Source organism: Panthera tigris, chromosome C1 (genome assembly GCF_018350195.1).
Source record: "Panthera tigris isolate Pti1 chromosome C1, P.tigris_Pti1_mat1.1, whole genome shotgun sequence".
Lineage (NCBI taxonomy): Eukaryota > Metazoa > Chordata > Mammalia > Carnivora > Felidae > Panthera > Panthera tigris.
The window spans coordinates 116,939,002-116,953,953 of NC_056667.1; the positions used below are offsets into that span (position 1 = coordinate 116,939,002).

The window sequence follows — 14,952 nt, forward strand, 5'->3', positions numbered from 1 at the left end:
CAGGGTGTAAGCACTCGCTAAGGCATCCCATTGTTTCTTCTTGAAAAACATCAGGCCGAACCGTGCTTCCCAGATCCTTGTTCCTGGGCCGGCTGACCAGAAGCAGTAGAGAGCAGGGACTCCGTGAAATCTGGGGCCCTGGACCGCCCTGGCCTCCCAGGTCACACAGTCCAGCCCTGCCTAGACCTGCTGGCTTCTTAGTGCCCAGCCCGACATCATTCAGGGAAATCTGGGCCTCTCTTGGGAGACTCCAAGCTCCCTAAAGCAGGGTGGGTATCACTGTGTGCCCTCAGTGTCCCGCCCTAGCTGAGAGAGGGAGAGGGAGAGACCTCACAGTCTCCTGCTCCTGGGGGAAGAACTTGGTGAGTGCCAGGCTTAAACAACGGCTGGCCCTCCTGGGTTTGCCCCCTAACCTCCCTGAAGGCTGGGCTATTGGGGGTCTGCTTGGCTGGCAATGGCCTTAATGGCAGTCAAAGACAGGTGGCTCTCAGGTTCAGGGTCTAGAGCCTGTAGAACAAAGGCTGGGCCAATCTGAACCGAGGGCTGGGCCGGTTCACGGGGAAAGCCAGAGAAAGTAGAGAAAGTCACAAGGTGCTACTAAGACTCCTGTAGGCAGAGGGAGGGGACAGGAACCACACAGAAGAAAAGGAAACAGAGACGGGGATTGTCCCTGGCCCAGGAGGGAGAGTACAGGGGAGAGGAGTGGAAGTGAACACAACACCCTCAGCAGTCTTGGTTCTGGAGGCTTCTGGTCCAGGCCGTCCATGTGTACAATTACCCCCTTTTCTTCCAGCAAATGGCAGCATCTCTATCCTCAAAACCAAAGTGGCCCTGCCAGCATGCATCCCCCCCATCCCTCGTCGTATTGGTTTACTCTGCGTTCAGGGGACCTGTGGCCCCCACAGATGGGGCTCCTGACTCCTGCTTCCCACGCGGAATCTGTCTCTCAGCCAGCTTCTGGGAGGCACTGGCGGGGGAAAGAAGCCCGCTTCTCTGTGGGACCCCGGGTTTTGTGATTTTCATCATTATCACATGGCACTTTAAAAATCATATTTATGCCCCGGACTTCCATCACCCGCAGAGCAGCTTAATGCCATAGGTACTTTGTGCTAGTAGGGTCTTTTAGCCCCATGGCACTGAAGACCTTGTTTCGAGCTACATCCAAGAGTCTACCATGGAATCTGTACTTGACAAATACTTGTGGCACTGAATGAATGAATGAATGAATGATAGAAATAGCTAATATTCACTTGCTATACACTGGGCCCTGTTCGGGCTGCTTTTCTATATTATTTCAGTTAATCTTCACAGCCAGCTAAGGGTGAGGCACTGCTATAGTGCCCATTTTACAGATGGGAAACTGAGGCTCCAACAGGTTACATGGTTTGCCCAAGTTCACTCAAGCTAGGCCTTGATCTCACCTCTGGAGTTCTCCTGCTCAGGAAACCTCATCTGCTGTTTTGAGGGATGTCTCACCACCCTAAACGTTTTATAACCAGCACTCAGGGTGTCTGCTGCTCCCCCGTCCCAGGCTCCTCCCGTCCAGTGAAGTTTTGCCCTGCATACTCCATCCAATCCCACTGGACCGAAGGAAAGAGTAAGTCCCGCACATTTGAGCTTGAGTCAGTTGCGAGCAGCTCTCAAGCCAGGCGGCCAGCGTCGGGGAGGCAGGTGGGGCCTCTCTGCAGCCGCTTGTCTCCCCTCATGTCCGCCATCCATTTAACATGACATCCCCGCCCCTCGCCAAGTTCCAGCCTACGCCAGGCTCTGAGCAGGGCACTGGGACTGAGGAGAGGAGGGGCCCTAGAGCAACCCACAGGAGTGTCCTGGGGGCCACTGCCCCAGAGAGCCCCCCAGGGGCTCCGGAGAGTAAGACCATCTCGCCAGGCAGTGATCAGAACCACCTTGGTGGCTAAATGAACTTGTGGATGATGACTCAGCTGCCATGCGGGTTAGTAACTATTGTGTCCCTCACAGGCTGGGAACCACGGAGAGAGCCTGCCGGGAGGACATATTGAATTGCCTAGCATTTGTGAGTCTGTGCCCAGGTGACCTTCCTCAGATCCCTCTGTGGGCCAAGGCAAGTATACAGAATAAATCAATGCAAGGGCTGCCCAGGCTCTGTGCCTGAAAATGGCACCCCCGGGGTCAGCAGGGTTTAGAGAAAGCACTGTCATCTTACATGCTGCCACCCCCTGCACCCTAATCCTCACGAAGCTATGGGAGCCTCTTAACGGCTCCAAGACTCCGATGCCCCTCTTGACATGGGGCAGCAGAGGCTGGCTGTGGCCCTCCCATAGCCCCTTGGCCCTCCCTTAGGGTCACCTAAGCTTCCGTGAATAGTTCCCGAGCACTGGGATCGCTTCCAGCCAGCAAAGGGTCAGCCCCAACCCTCTGTGCGACCAGGGCTTTCACCAACAGCTGCACCCTGCCAGCCTCAGGACCAGGAGAGGAGGAGGTCCCTCCTCCCCAGCTTCCCTACATCACTCCTGGCCCAGCCAGGGCAGGGGAAGGCAGAGGAGAATTCTTTCCATCTCCATATCCTAAGAAGTATCCTTTACAGAGAGCTCCCTGTGCACGACCCACTCCCGACAACAGCCCTGAGAGGTCAGCAGCCTGGGCCATCAACCCCACTTGACAATTGGGAAAACTGAGGTTAAGGCCACCACAAGGCCGGTGTCAGAGCTGAAAGCAGCCTTCAGAGCTCCAGAACACTCCCCTGCCCTTTCTGCCCCCCCACCCCCGCCATGGCAATCGTCCCCCATCCGTCACTGTCCCTGAGAAAGAAAAAGTGGCAGCTGGATGGGACGATCCATAGCTGGGTTGTGACCCCCTGTCCTCCTCGGTGCCCCCATGGGTGGCAAGGCCTCTCAGAGATGGCTACAAGGAAGACCAGGGAAGGGGTGGTCTGCCCTGCCTCCGATGAGACTGGTTTGGGTGTTGGCCTGGGCAGCAACCGGCACAGCAAACTTCTGCGAGTTTAGTCTACACTCTTGAGCACACACGTGCACGCATCGGAGCGTGTGCACACAGCCCCACGCTCCACCAGCACTCCCCAAGTGCCCCGCGTGTGTGCGTGAGAGAGTGGGTGGGTGCCGGCGTCTCCAGAGCTCGCTCAGAGCCCCCCCTGCGCGTGGCTCTGCGTCAGCTGCAACCTTATGCACAGGCAGCCGCCTCTGGAGAATGATTTGAAGGCTCCCAGAAACATCCTTCCCCTCCCCCAAGCCTGCCACGGGCCTTCCGAAGGCCCCGCTGAGATGCAGGATGGGAGGGGACCCCAGCAGCGGTCTCACGGCGGGCCAGGTGCTGTGCTAAGTGATTTACGCACACCCTTCCTCTGTATCCCCGCAACAACCCTGCGAGAAGACCATTATTTATTTCATGGTTCACCACCCTTTTGGTAGAGCTGAGAAAAGGCAGGCTTGGGGAGGTGGACAGAGTTGTTCAGGTCCCAAACAGAAAGGGGCAGACCCAGCACTGAAACCCAGGTGACCTGGGGTCCCCATCAGACTAAGAAAAGAGGCCAAGGGACCAGGTCCTTTGGTGACTCCGGCCTGGCTCAGAATAGAGGAGTCTCAGGAAAGAGAGAAGCCCAAGATGGGATGGCACAGGCCACCCTGAAAGAATTTTCTGGATTTGCAATTCAGCCACAGTCGTCCACAGCTCTTTAAAGTAATAAGACCTAAAAGTGGCCAGGGCCGTGCTGTCACCAGATGTGTGCACACACACACACACACACACACACGCACGAGCATATACACATCCACACGAGCATCCGTGGCAAGAATGACCCTGAGAAGAAGGAAACGTCTGCGGGCTGGGGACGGGGAGAGGGTTCTGGTACCCTGATGCCCGAGGACAGAGATCGATACCTGAGAAGGCCCCCTGCACCCCATTCTTCAGCCTCCCCAGACAGTTGCTGCCTGTCTAGCAAACCCCCAAGGGGCCCCTACTTCGAGCTGAACCCTGTGCTGGCACACGGCCTGTGTCGGCTCACTGTCCCGACTGTCTCAGACATGGTTAAGCAACATCCCAAGAGGACACAGAGCTGGACTCTGAACCTGGGTGTGTCAGACTCTACAGCTTTGGGTACGTGAGGTGGGGCAGTTTGGGGAATGGAAGGGAGAGGTAAGATGCACTCTGGAGCCCCAGGTTCGTTCCAAGAGGGAAGTCGCAAAGGAGATGAAGGCCGCGGACTGCTAGGGACACCTCTTCAGAAAGAATTTTCTAGCCAAGAGGAGGCTCAGAGAAGTTCGAGGCCCACGGTAGGCCCTCGAAAGGGGCGGGTGTCCTTTCAGCCCAGGACCTGTCATCTGGGGAGGACGGATGCCAGCAACCAGGACCACCGAGCAACAAAGGCTGGGACACCTGTGTTGGTGGTGGGGGTGACACCAGATCCAAGGTCACCCACTGGGGACCTAAAGGCAGAATTTGGCCCTCAGGTATGTTGTGCTTGGTCCCTACAATACCAGTCCACAAGTGACGTTTTAAAAATCTTGGGGCGCCCGGGGGGCTCAGTCCTTTGAGCATCCAGCTCTTGATTTCAGCTCAGGTCACAATCCCAGGGTTGTGGGATCAAGCCCCGCATTGGGCTCAGCTCTGAGTGTGAAGCCTGCTTGGGAGTCTCTCTCTCTCTCTCTCTCTCTCTCTCTCTCTCCCTCTGCCCCTCTCTCATGCTCACTCACTCTCTCGAAAATAAAAAATATATATATTTTTTAATCAAATTAGTTACCAACATTTAAAAATCAGGAGGTTGTTGGAAATCTAACAAGCAGGCACCAATCTGCAGGTGAGTAGCAGCTGTCCACTGTAGAGGGGCTTGCACAGCTCCCTGCAGTCCCCACCCCTCCCTAGGGCCCACCCCAGTCTTCTGTGTCCATCCTGCCAGTCCCTGTGGGTCTTCGATTTTGCTAGACCTTGACTGGATGGGGGGCCTTCTAGAACTTAGACGCCAGGTTCTCAGGCAAGCGGACCTATTTCCAACACCTCCTCAATGTGCCGGAACCTGTAGGGAAGCCCCTAGGTGTCGGAGACATACAACGTGACACGACAGTGTGTGCGAGTAACTTGCCCTCCGGTGGGTGAGCAGAAAATCAAACTCAAGGAGAAGGCCCATCCCAACACTAAGATTCTGGGATGCAAGGAATAGATTGGAAGTGGAAAAGGAGGAAAATAGACATAAAGGGGAAATGTAACCTGGAGGCCTGGTGGTAAGAATAAGGTGGCAAATATGGCTGCCTTTTTAATATTTCAAAGTCTCTGTGATGGCTCCATTTGGTGGATACGAGTGCATCGTTTAGCTAATGATGTGTAACAAACCAGCCCGAAACTTAGAGGCTTCAAACAACAGCCATTTACTCAGCTCGACATCATGCAGGTCAGCAATTTAAGTCTGGCTTGGCTGGAAGGTTCTTCTGGCCTCGGCAGGCTGGAGGCTGATCTTGGCTGGGTGGTTCATGCATCAGAGATGGGTCAGCGGGGGGCTGGCTGGTCTAGGATGACACCTCTCACGTGTTTGAGGTCGGCTGGTGGTCAGCTAGGACGGTGATGGGGACTGAGCCGTGCGTCTCTCGTCGTCCAGCAGACCAGCTGCGCAGGGTTCCAAGAAAGTGAGCGGGAGCATGCGAAACTTCCTGGGACCGACGTCAGGACCCGCCGTTTCACAGTCACTTCTGCCATGTTCTGTTGGCCAGAGCAAGTCACAAGGCCAGGCCAGATTCAGATGGTGAGGAAACCAGCTCCATCTCTGATAGGGGAACTACAAAGTCACACCGCAAAGAGTATCTGTATAGGAAGAATTGTATGACCTACATATTTTCGTCATTGATCTACCACAAAGAGGAAACACACACAAGTGGCTTAAACAAGATAGACTTTTACTTTTCTCTCATATAAAGAAGTCCAGCAATGATTGGGAAGCTCCTTAAGGTCCTCAGCAACTCAGACTTCCATCTTTCTGCTCTGCCACTTTGGTGCACCATCTACCCTTAAGCAGACCACGTGTTCCAAAATAGCCACTGGAGCTCCAGCCATCAAGTCTTCATTCTGGGCAGGAAGCAGAAAGAATTGCGGTGGAAAGGAGAGACGATGCACTAAACAGCGTGCCTTCCCACTCAACAACTTTTGTCCAGGTCCCCTTGGTCAATACTGGCTCTAGACGGGGGCAAGGGACGCGGTCCTTGAGTTGGGGACTTTGCCATCTGAGTAAAATCAGGTTTCCGTGAGGAAAAAAAAAGATATGGAGAATAAATACGAGGTATGAAACTAGCAGCATCTGCCAAAGGGAAGAGAGGTAGAGGGGAAGAGTTAGAGCCTCTTGGAGTTTTAACTCTCTCGAGAGCAATAAAGAACTCTTTTCTAATTATCTGATTTGTGAGATTATAAAGAAAATAAACATCCGTGTGCCTAACAGGTAGGAAAGAATGATCAGTCACTACCCCATCAACAGGGCCTACAGACTCAGGACCCGTCCTCAAATCATCTGTCCTGGAAAGGCGACACCCCAACATAGTAAGTCTCCCCACAGCAACCCGCTCCCTCCAGCTGAGAAGCCTGGGAGGGACCCCGGCCCCAGGCAGGGCCCAACTCCTATCCGGATCGTGTCTGCAGGGAAAACCTGGGGGCACTGCCATGCCTTGGGTGGGGGACAGCTCCCCTCCACCCTCGGCCCCCCAGACCTGCCGGCTTCAACTACATCCCCTTCTCTCACAAGACTTGCTGACTCCAGATGAGCCCTCCAAGGGCCCTAAAGGGGACAATAAACGTCAGGAGAGCCTGACGTCAGAAGGAGGTGATAAAACATAAGAAGCAGACAGAGCTTCTCAAGTCTGGCCCAGACGCACGGGCCCCAACCGTGACTTCCCGCCCAACAGCCATTTCCTCAGACATCTGCGTAGCCACAACACCTCGCGCGAGAGGCTGGGCCCGGGGCAGAGGACAGAACGGCCTGGGAGCCACAGCCTCAGTGTCAGCCTCTGGGCAAGCAGCGCAGAGACACGGCCGAGCTGCAGCTCCCTGGAGGCTGTTCCTCCCCCAGCCCAAGGAAGAGCAAAGCCCGTTCCATTTGTCATCCAACGGGGTATTGACCGGACACCCGCTGGCACCCGCGTCCTCTGCCGCAGTCATGTGGCCACCTCCGGGCTCGGTGCTCTCGGCTGACGTCAAGCAGAAAGGATCTGAGCCAGCGAGGGCCACCAAGAATTCTATGGCATAACCTTGCCCCCGTGGAATGAATACCCTGTTTCAGGACCCCCGGGCGCACCTGGGGAAGGAAGGGCGTGCTGTGCGGAGACCTCAAAGCTGGTCCATCAAGTATGTTCCTCATCTTTGGCTCCTGCCAAGTATTCCATTTGAAGAAAGGGCTCCCAGCTATGAAGGCACGAACGAGTGGGTGAGTGAATGGTTGACAGCCGTGCACCGCGAGAGCATCGTGGGTCTACTCCACACGCACTTACCAAGTGAGTAGTAGGTGTGCCGGGCCAGGGGTACAGGGAGGAAAAGACGGGCCGTGCCCACCGTTCCTGCGCAAGACGGTTCAATGACCCTGCCCCCGTTCATCGCCCGTCTGCCCAGCCTGGTCACGTCCTCCCTCCTACCAGCGCCCTGATCCGGGACCCACGACCCACCACCCCACCAGCTGCCTGGTGTTCCTCCCCCAGGGGTAGCCCCGACTGCCGCCCCCGTCGTGGTGGCACCCGCTCCTGGCTGGTGATCGGATGCGGGTCGCCAAAGCTGGAATAGAGGTTTCTGGGGGCTCCGGGACCACGGTTTCTCTCTCGTCCAGAGAGCGTCCAGGATCGACCCTCTGCCTCCTCTTCCGGCTGCCGTCCTGGAGGGGCGTGAGCCCAGAGCTGTCTCGTTCCCTGCCCAGAGAGGCTGTCTGCCCACAGAGGAAGCAGAGCCAGGATTGCTGTGGAGAACAGGTGCTGAGCCTTCCCCAAAGGCCCCACCCCTGGGCCTACAGTTCTGTGAGACCCAGATCACCCCACCGCTTAAGCCTGCTCGTTTGGGGTTTCGGCATCTTGCAGCTGAAGGCATCCCTGTGACCTGGCCCCGTAGGGGCTATGACAGAAGGAACGCTTTTCTGCCTGGGGGAGGGGACATTTGGGCAGAGTGTTAAAAGCGCGAGCTTCAACTGACCAGAAGGATAAGGAAGGAAGAACATTTCAGGCAAAGGGAATGGCATGAGGAAGAACATGACAATTTTAAAAAACATAACTTCCTCAGGGTGTGGGAAAGAAATGGGCTTTGGAGGGACAGAATGACACTTGGGACTCTTCTAAATAATTAAGTTCATTCAATCCTCATGGTGACCTACCAGCATACAAATTTGTTCCCCACTTGAAGATGATAATCAGCTTTATCCACACGAGGAGACTGAGGCACAGAGAGGCTAAGTGATATACTCAAGGTCACACAGCTGATGTTAGAGCTGGGATATCCAGTCAAGCGCCTGCCTCCAGCGTTCAGACTCTGAAGCCTGACTGTCGTGTCACCTTGGGCAAGTCATTTAACTCACCCAGCCTCTGTCTTCTCAACTGCCAACTGGGGAGAGGAAGCCCTAATGACGGACCACAGACCTGAACAACAGGGTTTTGTATCTTTTGTTTGTGTTTCACTGGGGCCCCCTATCCTTTCACCTTGAGGGAGGCAGTCTCAGGAAAAGGGTGGATACCCAGGGCCACAGGCCTGAGTCTACAACCCCCTTTGACCAGTTTCTTCCTAAGCAGCTTTGGGCAAGTATCTGGCCTCACAGAAATCTCAGTTTACTCACCTGTAGAATGGGACCAACGGAGCAAATGGAACCTGCGTCATTGGGTGACTGACCAGGTGTCTGTTCAGCGCGCCTGGCCAGCCGCAGGGTGGGGAGGGCGAGGCATCTAGGAACACAGAATCTGTCCCGGGGGCTTTCAGAGGCGGCAGAGGAAACCATGGGAGCATGCCTGCACCCCAGGAGAGCGCACAGCTAGAGCCCTGGGAACTCCACAAAGAGCTGAGGGAGCAGAGCCCACAGAGGCACACAGGAATAAGAACCCGGGAGGTCACCAAATAGCAGCTGTCCAGAGCCCGGACCAGCCAAGGAAGCCGGAGAGCAGGCGGGCAGGGTCAGCCTCCTCAGATGCCACAGAGAAGACAACTGCGATAAGAACCCCCAAGTGCCTGTCAGATCTGGCAATTAGGAGGTCATCAGTGACCTTGGTTGGCAGAGGCTGTGGGGGCAGTGGGAGGACAGGAGGCAGGCGAGGAGGGAGTGGAAGCTGGCAAGGCAGGAAAAGCCCTCCCATGAGAGAAGATAAGTAGTAACACCAAACAGTAGCGATAAGGCGGCAGGCTGCGTGGGCCACCAAGTTCTCAGGCTCACCGGCTGGGAGGGGGTGGCCGAGCCCCACCCCCACCCCAGTGAGGACAACCCAAACTCCGCAAAGGCGGGACAGGGACTTCCAAGGACACACAGGAAGGTGTGGTTTTACGTTTCAAGTCACCAGGGAATCGCCTCGAAGCACAGTCTCCCAGGATGTGGGGCAGATCCTGCTCCAACGTTGATGTTGTAAGTTACTGTAGACACTTGGGAAGATAGATGTGGGCAGACATCCCATATGGATGCGTGCACGGGTGGATGGATGGAGTCCTAATGATACATGAAAATTGCACTATTTCAAGATCTAAACCTAGCTAGCAGCGATTTAGTGACTACTGAAAAGCAGACTTCCTGCTGATGGTGAGTGCATGGAAACACATAAAAGCAAATGCTCCCTCTCCAGCCCCACCCCTCCCACTGGATTATTCGGATGCATGGATGGATGAGTGGATGAGTGGATGGGTGGGTGGATAGACGAGTGGATGGATAACTGGATGGATGAAACACTATTGGGGTATACGGGTTGGGTGCATTGGCAACTGACCACCCAGATCGCGGATACGTTTGGAAACAAACCAGAGACACAGTATGTTTTCCCATGAATAAAGAAAGTCAGTTAAAACCATCCAGCCTTTTCCTCTAATATGACCATCACTATTTTGGTTACAAAACTCGAGCGTTGCTTCCAATTGCACTCTGGGAATGAGACCATTTTCATTGTATGACTTGCAGGCTCCTGACTTGAAATAACAAAATAAAGTTGTCTCCTATGCTAAGTGTCTGCACCCGGTTGGTCGGATTTAGAGCCCGCAGAATGTAAAGACATTACTTTGCATCTGTAGGACAGGTGTGACAATAGCTATCCCCCACGGCCCAATGGTCTATTAGCCCTGGAGGAGCACCTGGGACAGGGCCCAGCATCCAGTAGTTGCTCAATAAATGCTGGTTCTTATTTTTCTTTTGAGTCAAACTCATCACCCATTTCAGGGAGTCCTGACCAGGTGGTTTTCCCAGGACCAGCATCTTGACAGGCGTTCTGGGAACAACACTGAACCTCCGTGACAGCACCAGCTTCGCCTAGGCCCCCAGCAAGGCCTCAGATTCTCACTCCTCGGGAGAAGACAGGTCACTCCTCCTCTGAAGCCAGACTGCCTTGCTGCAGGCCCCAGGAGAGCTGCCTCCTCCCCCAGGCCCATGGCACATCATCCCTGCAGCCACTGAATCCACTGCTGGCTCTCCTCTTAACAGCTGTGTGACCTCAGGCCAATGACTTAACCTCTCAGAGCCCCATTCCTCTCATCTGTAAAATGGAGACAATACTAACCCATGGGTGCAAGGATGGTTGGGAGGCTCACATGAAAAATAAGTGTAAAGCATTTGGCTCTGCACCCAGACAGGGAGACTTTAATAAATGGTAAGATGGTGATAGTCATTTTTATTTTCTCAAATAATGACAATTCACTTTAGGTAGATCATTCAAAATTATGCAAATTAATTGGCCCTCATAATCATGGTGAGACAGGGCAGAGGTTCTCATTCAGATTATGTCCATAAGGAAATGCACTGATCAGAAAGGGTAAGAGACTGGCCTGCGGTCACACAGCAAAAAGGCTGACCTCAGGAAGACGCCTCCAGCTCCTGCCCAGGCACCTTCCCGGGGCCCCCCAGAAACCTAGCAAGACATCCCTTCTGACTGCCCAGGGCCAGGCCCTGCTCATCTTTGTCCCATCTTCCCCTCCCCCTTCTCCAGGCTAACATGATTTCATTCAGCCCCAAACGTGTGAGAAGCTTGGGCTGATGCATAATTCATGATGCCAATTTGCATTCCCTCCACCAGGCCTTCAGCCTCCTCCCCCACCGCCCCCAGCCCAGCCCAGCCGCTCCTCCCAGATCTAGCATCTGCGTTCCCAGTGACATTTTTCTAGCAGCAGTGGTCTGGAAGCCCCATCCCAGAGCTGGAAATGCTTCGTGAATCACAAGGCGGTTCCTTCTCCCGTGGACCTTGTCAGAGCAATTCAGGGGCCTGCCCTTGGGGATCATGAGACAGGCCTCCTTCTGGAACCTGTGTTGGGCAGGTGGGGCCGGAGGAGAGTATGAACACAGCATTTCAAACAAGGCCATGCTGGGGGGGTCTTCTCGTCTTCCCCCTGCAGCCAGGCACACGCATTCCATTTGGGCCCGCCCCCCAGGGTGCTCAAGTCAGGTTCACTGACCTCCCCCTGTGCCCAGCCCTTGTCAGAGCTTGCCCTTAGATGAGAAGGTGAGTCTGGTTGAGCCCAAACTCCATGCTCCTTCTGTGGCCAGGACTTGGGGCCCCCAGGCCTCTGCAGAAGAGTTGGCTGAGGCCTAGGGGAGGATGAGGCTTTGACTCTGTGGCCAGGATGGGACTGAGGGAAAGGGGTATAGTCACGGGGCAGGGGGTGGGGAGGGAGGAACACCCCAGGACTGCCTGATGAGAGACATAGGCCCAGTGCAGAGACCTGCAAGGCCGGCCAGACTCCCCCATCCAGATTCCACCCCCCTCCCAGGGAACCAGGCCCAAGGCCCTCCTAGATGGGGCCCCCAGAATGGACAGACATCAGGACATGGTGGCACCCTCTGGGACATCAAGGAGGCCTGTAAGGCCCACAAGGGCATGGCCACCTCAAACGAGTGTCCTGGTGTGGCAGGTTGTGGGGATGGCCAGATTCCCCCGTGGGGGTAGGGGCCTCTGTGGGTGAGAGCCTTGTCAGTCCGATGTGTCCATCCGCACAACAGGTGCTCGGCCACAGTAGGTGCTCGGCCTTACCAAATGCTTCCGTGATGGGTGTCTGCTACATGCCAGGCATCCTGCACAGCCACAGTCCTCAATGCCCAACCCTATTGGCATGTGGAAAAAAAACAGGGAGGTGATGTGGTCCATCCAAAGTCACACACTGGGGAAGGACAGCCGGGCCCTCTGCCGCACCCCAGGACCTCGGGGCAAGGGAGAGGGGTGGAGCACGTTCCTAGCAGAGGAGAGCCCCTCCCGCCAGCCCCACGCCAAGGCCAGGCTCCGTCCGGACCCGGGCACTCAGCAGTGAGCGCAGGAGGGAAGAGATAGTTCGCTTACCCTTATCGGGCCTTATCGGTCAGTAGCCATGACGAGGTCAGTGTGCAGCTCCTCGCCCTTCACCTCAGCCCTGCCCTCCTGGGCCCCTCTGTTGTGTCTCCCAGAGGTGGGTAGACTCAACTGGCCATCTTGCCATCTTTAGGCCAGAGCTGAGGAGTCCCAGATGAACTCGCTGGCAGGCATCTCCAGCCTTGGGGAGCCATAGGAGGTGAGCAGGAGCCTGGAGGCTTGCCCAAGGGGCCCTGGGAGCCCAGTGCCCTTTCTAGAGATGGCCTTTGAGAGCACTCGTTTCACCCAACTTGACCTTGGTCCAGAGGACTTCCTTCCCTTGGTGTTCATGGGTAAAATGAGGCACAGATCAATTACATCTCTTTACAAGTCCCAAGAAAAAAGGGAGCCCCGGCACATGTCCCATGTCTCCTGATTACCCGCTGTTCCCTTCATTACCTCGTGGAGTCCTCAAAATCATCCCTGTGGTGGGTGCTATCATCCCGTTTCTCTAGGTGGGAAAACCGAGGCCAGTGAAGTTATTTGCCCATGGTTGAAATGCTAGATGAACGATTGGTAGAACTGGACATCCAGGCCCCAGCTAGCTCCCGAGCTGTGGGACTCTGACCGTGTCATCACCAACTGCTGAGCCTCGGGGTGGTCTGGCAGTTCATGCTGTGCGACTAGAGCCGGGTGCCTGGGTGATAACCCCTAGCAGTGTGACCTGGCCACATTCTAGTTTGCCTCTCTGTGACACAGGGTCATGACCACGACTGCCTCACAGGCTGTCCTGGGACAATGCATGGCAGGTGCCCAGGGTGGGACCCAGAAAATGCCCAATACCCATCAGTTCCAGCCATCACTAGCTCTATCGCTGGTAAAAGGGATGGAACAGAACTTGGAATGTCTAAAACCTTACAGCTCGGTGGTTCTTGAACTTTAGAACATCAGCATCACCTGGAGCGCTACCCAGCCCCCAGTCTCCGACACAGCAGGTGTGGGGGATGGGGGCCCAAGGATCTGCATTTGTAGAAATTCCAGGTGAGGCTGAGGCTGCTGGTCCGGGTCCTCTGTGGGGACACAGCGTAGATCTTGACGTTGTAAAAATCCACAGAGGGGCACCTGGGTGGCTCAGTCCGTTGAGCGTCTGACTTCGGCTCAGGTCATGATCTCACGCTTCATGAGTTCGAGCCCCGTGTCAGGCTCCATGCTGACAGCTCGGAGCCTGGAGCCTGCTTCGGATTCTGTGTCTCCTTCTCTCTCTGCCCCTCCCCTGCTCGTGCTTTGTCTCACTCTGTCTCTCAAAAATAAATAAATGTAAAAAAAAAAAAAATCCACAGAAAGCCCCACTGACGGGGTGAAAAATCTGACTGCTGGGCTCAGGGAGACAGCTTGGGGTGGATCCCTAGAGGCCCAGAAGCAGGAGGGCACAATTAAGTCCATAATTGTGCCCTAATTGTTGAGCGTTTACTAGCCTTATCTCTCCGGACTGTGATTGTCCCCTATCCCCAGTTGCCAGGCGGCTCTTTTGGGTGGTATTTGCTCTCAGGCCAGAACCTTGGGTGGCAGGTCACAGTCAGTGCTCTTCCCTCTCCCCTCCCCAGGCACAGCCAATCAAATGCAGCAGTTTCTCAAATGAAGTACTGGCCTCTGGCAGCTGCCGCCCCACCACCACCCCCAGCACCCACTGAAGCCTCCCACCAACGGGGAATAGATGCGGACCATCTCCATGGCACAGAGGAAGCACCAAGGCTCAGAGACACCAAGCCACTTGCCCAAGGTCACACAGCCCTAAAGGGGCCAGCCTGGTCACAATCCCACAGCGCTTTTCCAGCTGCTCCCCCGTCATCCTCAGAATAGCAGCTCACATTTCGCAGGGCCCTCCCAGACTAGGTCTGAGGCCACCCGCCTGAGCCCCTTTTGTCCTTCATGGCACTGACCACAGCCGCAATGAAATCGGTCTGCTTCTGGTTGGGAGCTCATGCCTCTCTCCTACTGGGAGCGCCAGCACCGTGAAGACAGGGGCTGTGTCTCTCGTTCCTCGCCAAGCCCCCAGAGCTTGGCACCACCACCACCGCCCCCCCCGCCCCCAGCACCGCACAAAGTGAGCGCTCCCTCAGCATTATTTCGTGAACGATTGCTGACCCGGATGGTGCCACAGAGCTGCCCAGGACAGCCAGCTCAGGGGGCAGGCCCTCTGCAGGTAGGGACTCAGAGCTCCTGCCTCCCCCCGCGGGCCCCTTTCCCGGTGGGGCCCAGGAGCCCAGGGGAGATGTCTCTCGTTCTCAAAGACTTCTTGATCCGGCCAGCCCCAAAGCACTTGGGCACAGCCCCATAGCCCATAGCCCATTAGGGGCCAACTTATTCCTGGGTCCCTGTTTCTACCTCAGGTAGCCTCAGGGGATGGAAAGATCTGCATGGGGCCAACACAGTGCCTGCCCTGGCCTCTGGCGTGGACCTCTGGGCTTTTCAAAGCACTCGTCTTACACCAATGACAGCAGGATTCTTCACCATC

General features: G+C 55.6%; 1 protein-coding gene and 1 long non-coding RNA gene across 4 annotated transcripts; both read right to left on the bottom strand.

Moving 5' to 3' along the window:
• Window positions 1-5,402: 5,402 nt before the first annotated feature.
• Window positions 5,403-8,100, bottom strand: LOC122240880. Of its 2 annotated transcripts, none has more exons than XR_006220624.1 (3): window positions 7,455-8,100; window positions 7,262-7,368; window positions 5,403-6,045 (listed from the first exon to the last, which is right to left on the bottom strand). XR_006220624.1 is itself a non-coding variant. In XM_042994247.1 (3 exons), exons 1-3 carry the CDS (start codon window positions 8,035-8,037, stop codon window positions 6,041-6,043), a joined length of 924 nt encoding a protein of 307 aa, XP_042850181.1. In that variant the 5' UTR covers window positions 8,038-8,100; the 3' UTR covers window positions 5,403-6,040. The 2 variants fall into 2 exon arrangements, 1 of the variants encoding a protein (XP_042850181.1); XM_042994247.1 differs by having other exon boundaries at window positions 5,403-6,274.
• A 3,149-nt stretch (window positions 8,101-11,249) lies between these two features.
• LOC122240881 lies at window positions 11,250-13,115 on the bottom strand. 2 transcript variants are annotated; one of them, XR_006220627.1, is made up of 4 exons: window positions 12,897-13,115; window positions 12,450-12,776; window positions 12,147-12,217; window positions 11,250-11,704 (listed from the first exon to the last, which is right to left on the bottom strand). It is a non-coding gene; the product is annotated as an uncharacterized LOC122240881 (long non-coding RNA). The 2 variants fall into 2 exon arrangements; XR_006220625.1 differs by having other exon boundaries at window positions 11,250-12,217.
• Between the last annotated feature and the right edge of the window lie 1,837 nt (window positions 13,116-14,952).

Excerpts from the sequence above, each read along its gene's own strand:
- LOC122240880 (XM_042994247.1), bottom strand. The coding sequence starts at position 8,037 with ATGCCTTCAGCTGCAAGATGCCGAAACCCCAAACGAGCAGGCTTAAGC. Across the intron at positions 7,369-7,454 it reads GCACACCTACTACTCACTTG|CTGGGAGCCCTTTCTTCAAA; the intron begins GTAAGTGCGTGT and ends GTGCCTTCATAG. Across the intron at positions 6,275-7,261 it reads GCACGCCCTTCCTTCCCCAG|ATGCTGCTAGTTTCATACCT; the intron begins GTGCGCCCGGGG and ends TCCCTTTGGCAG.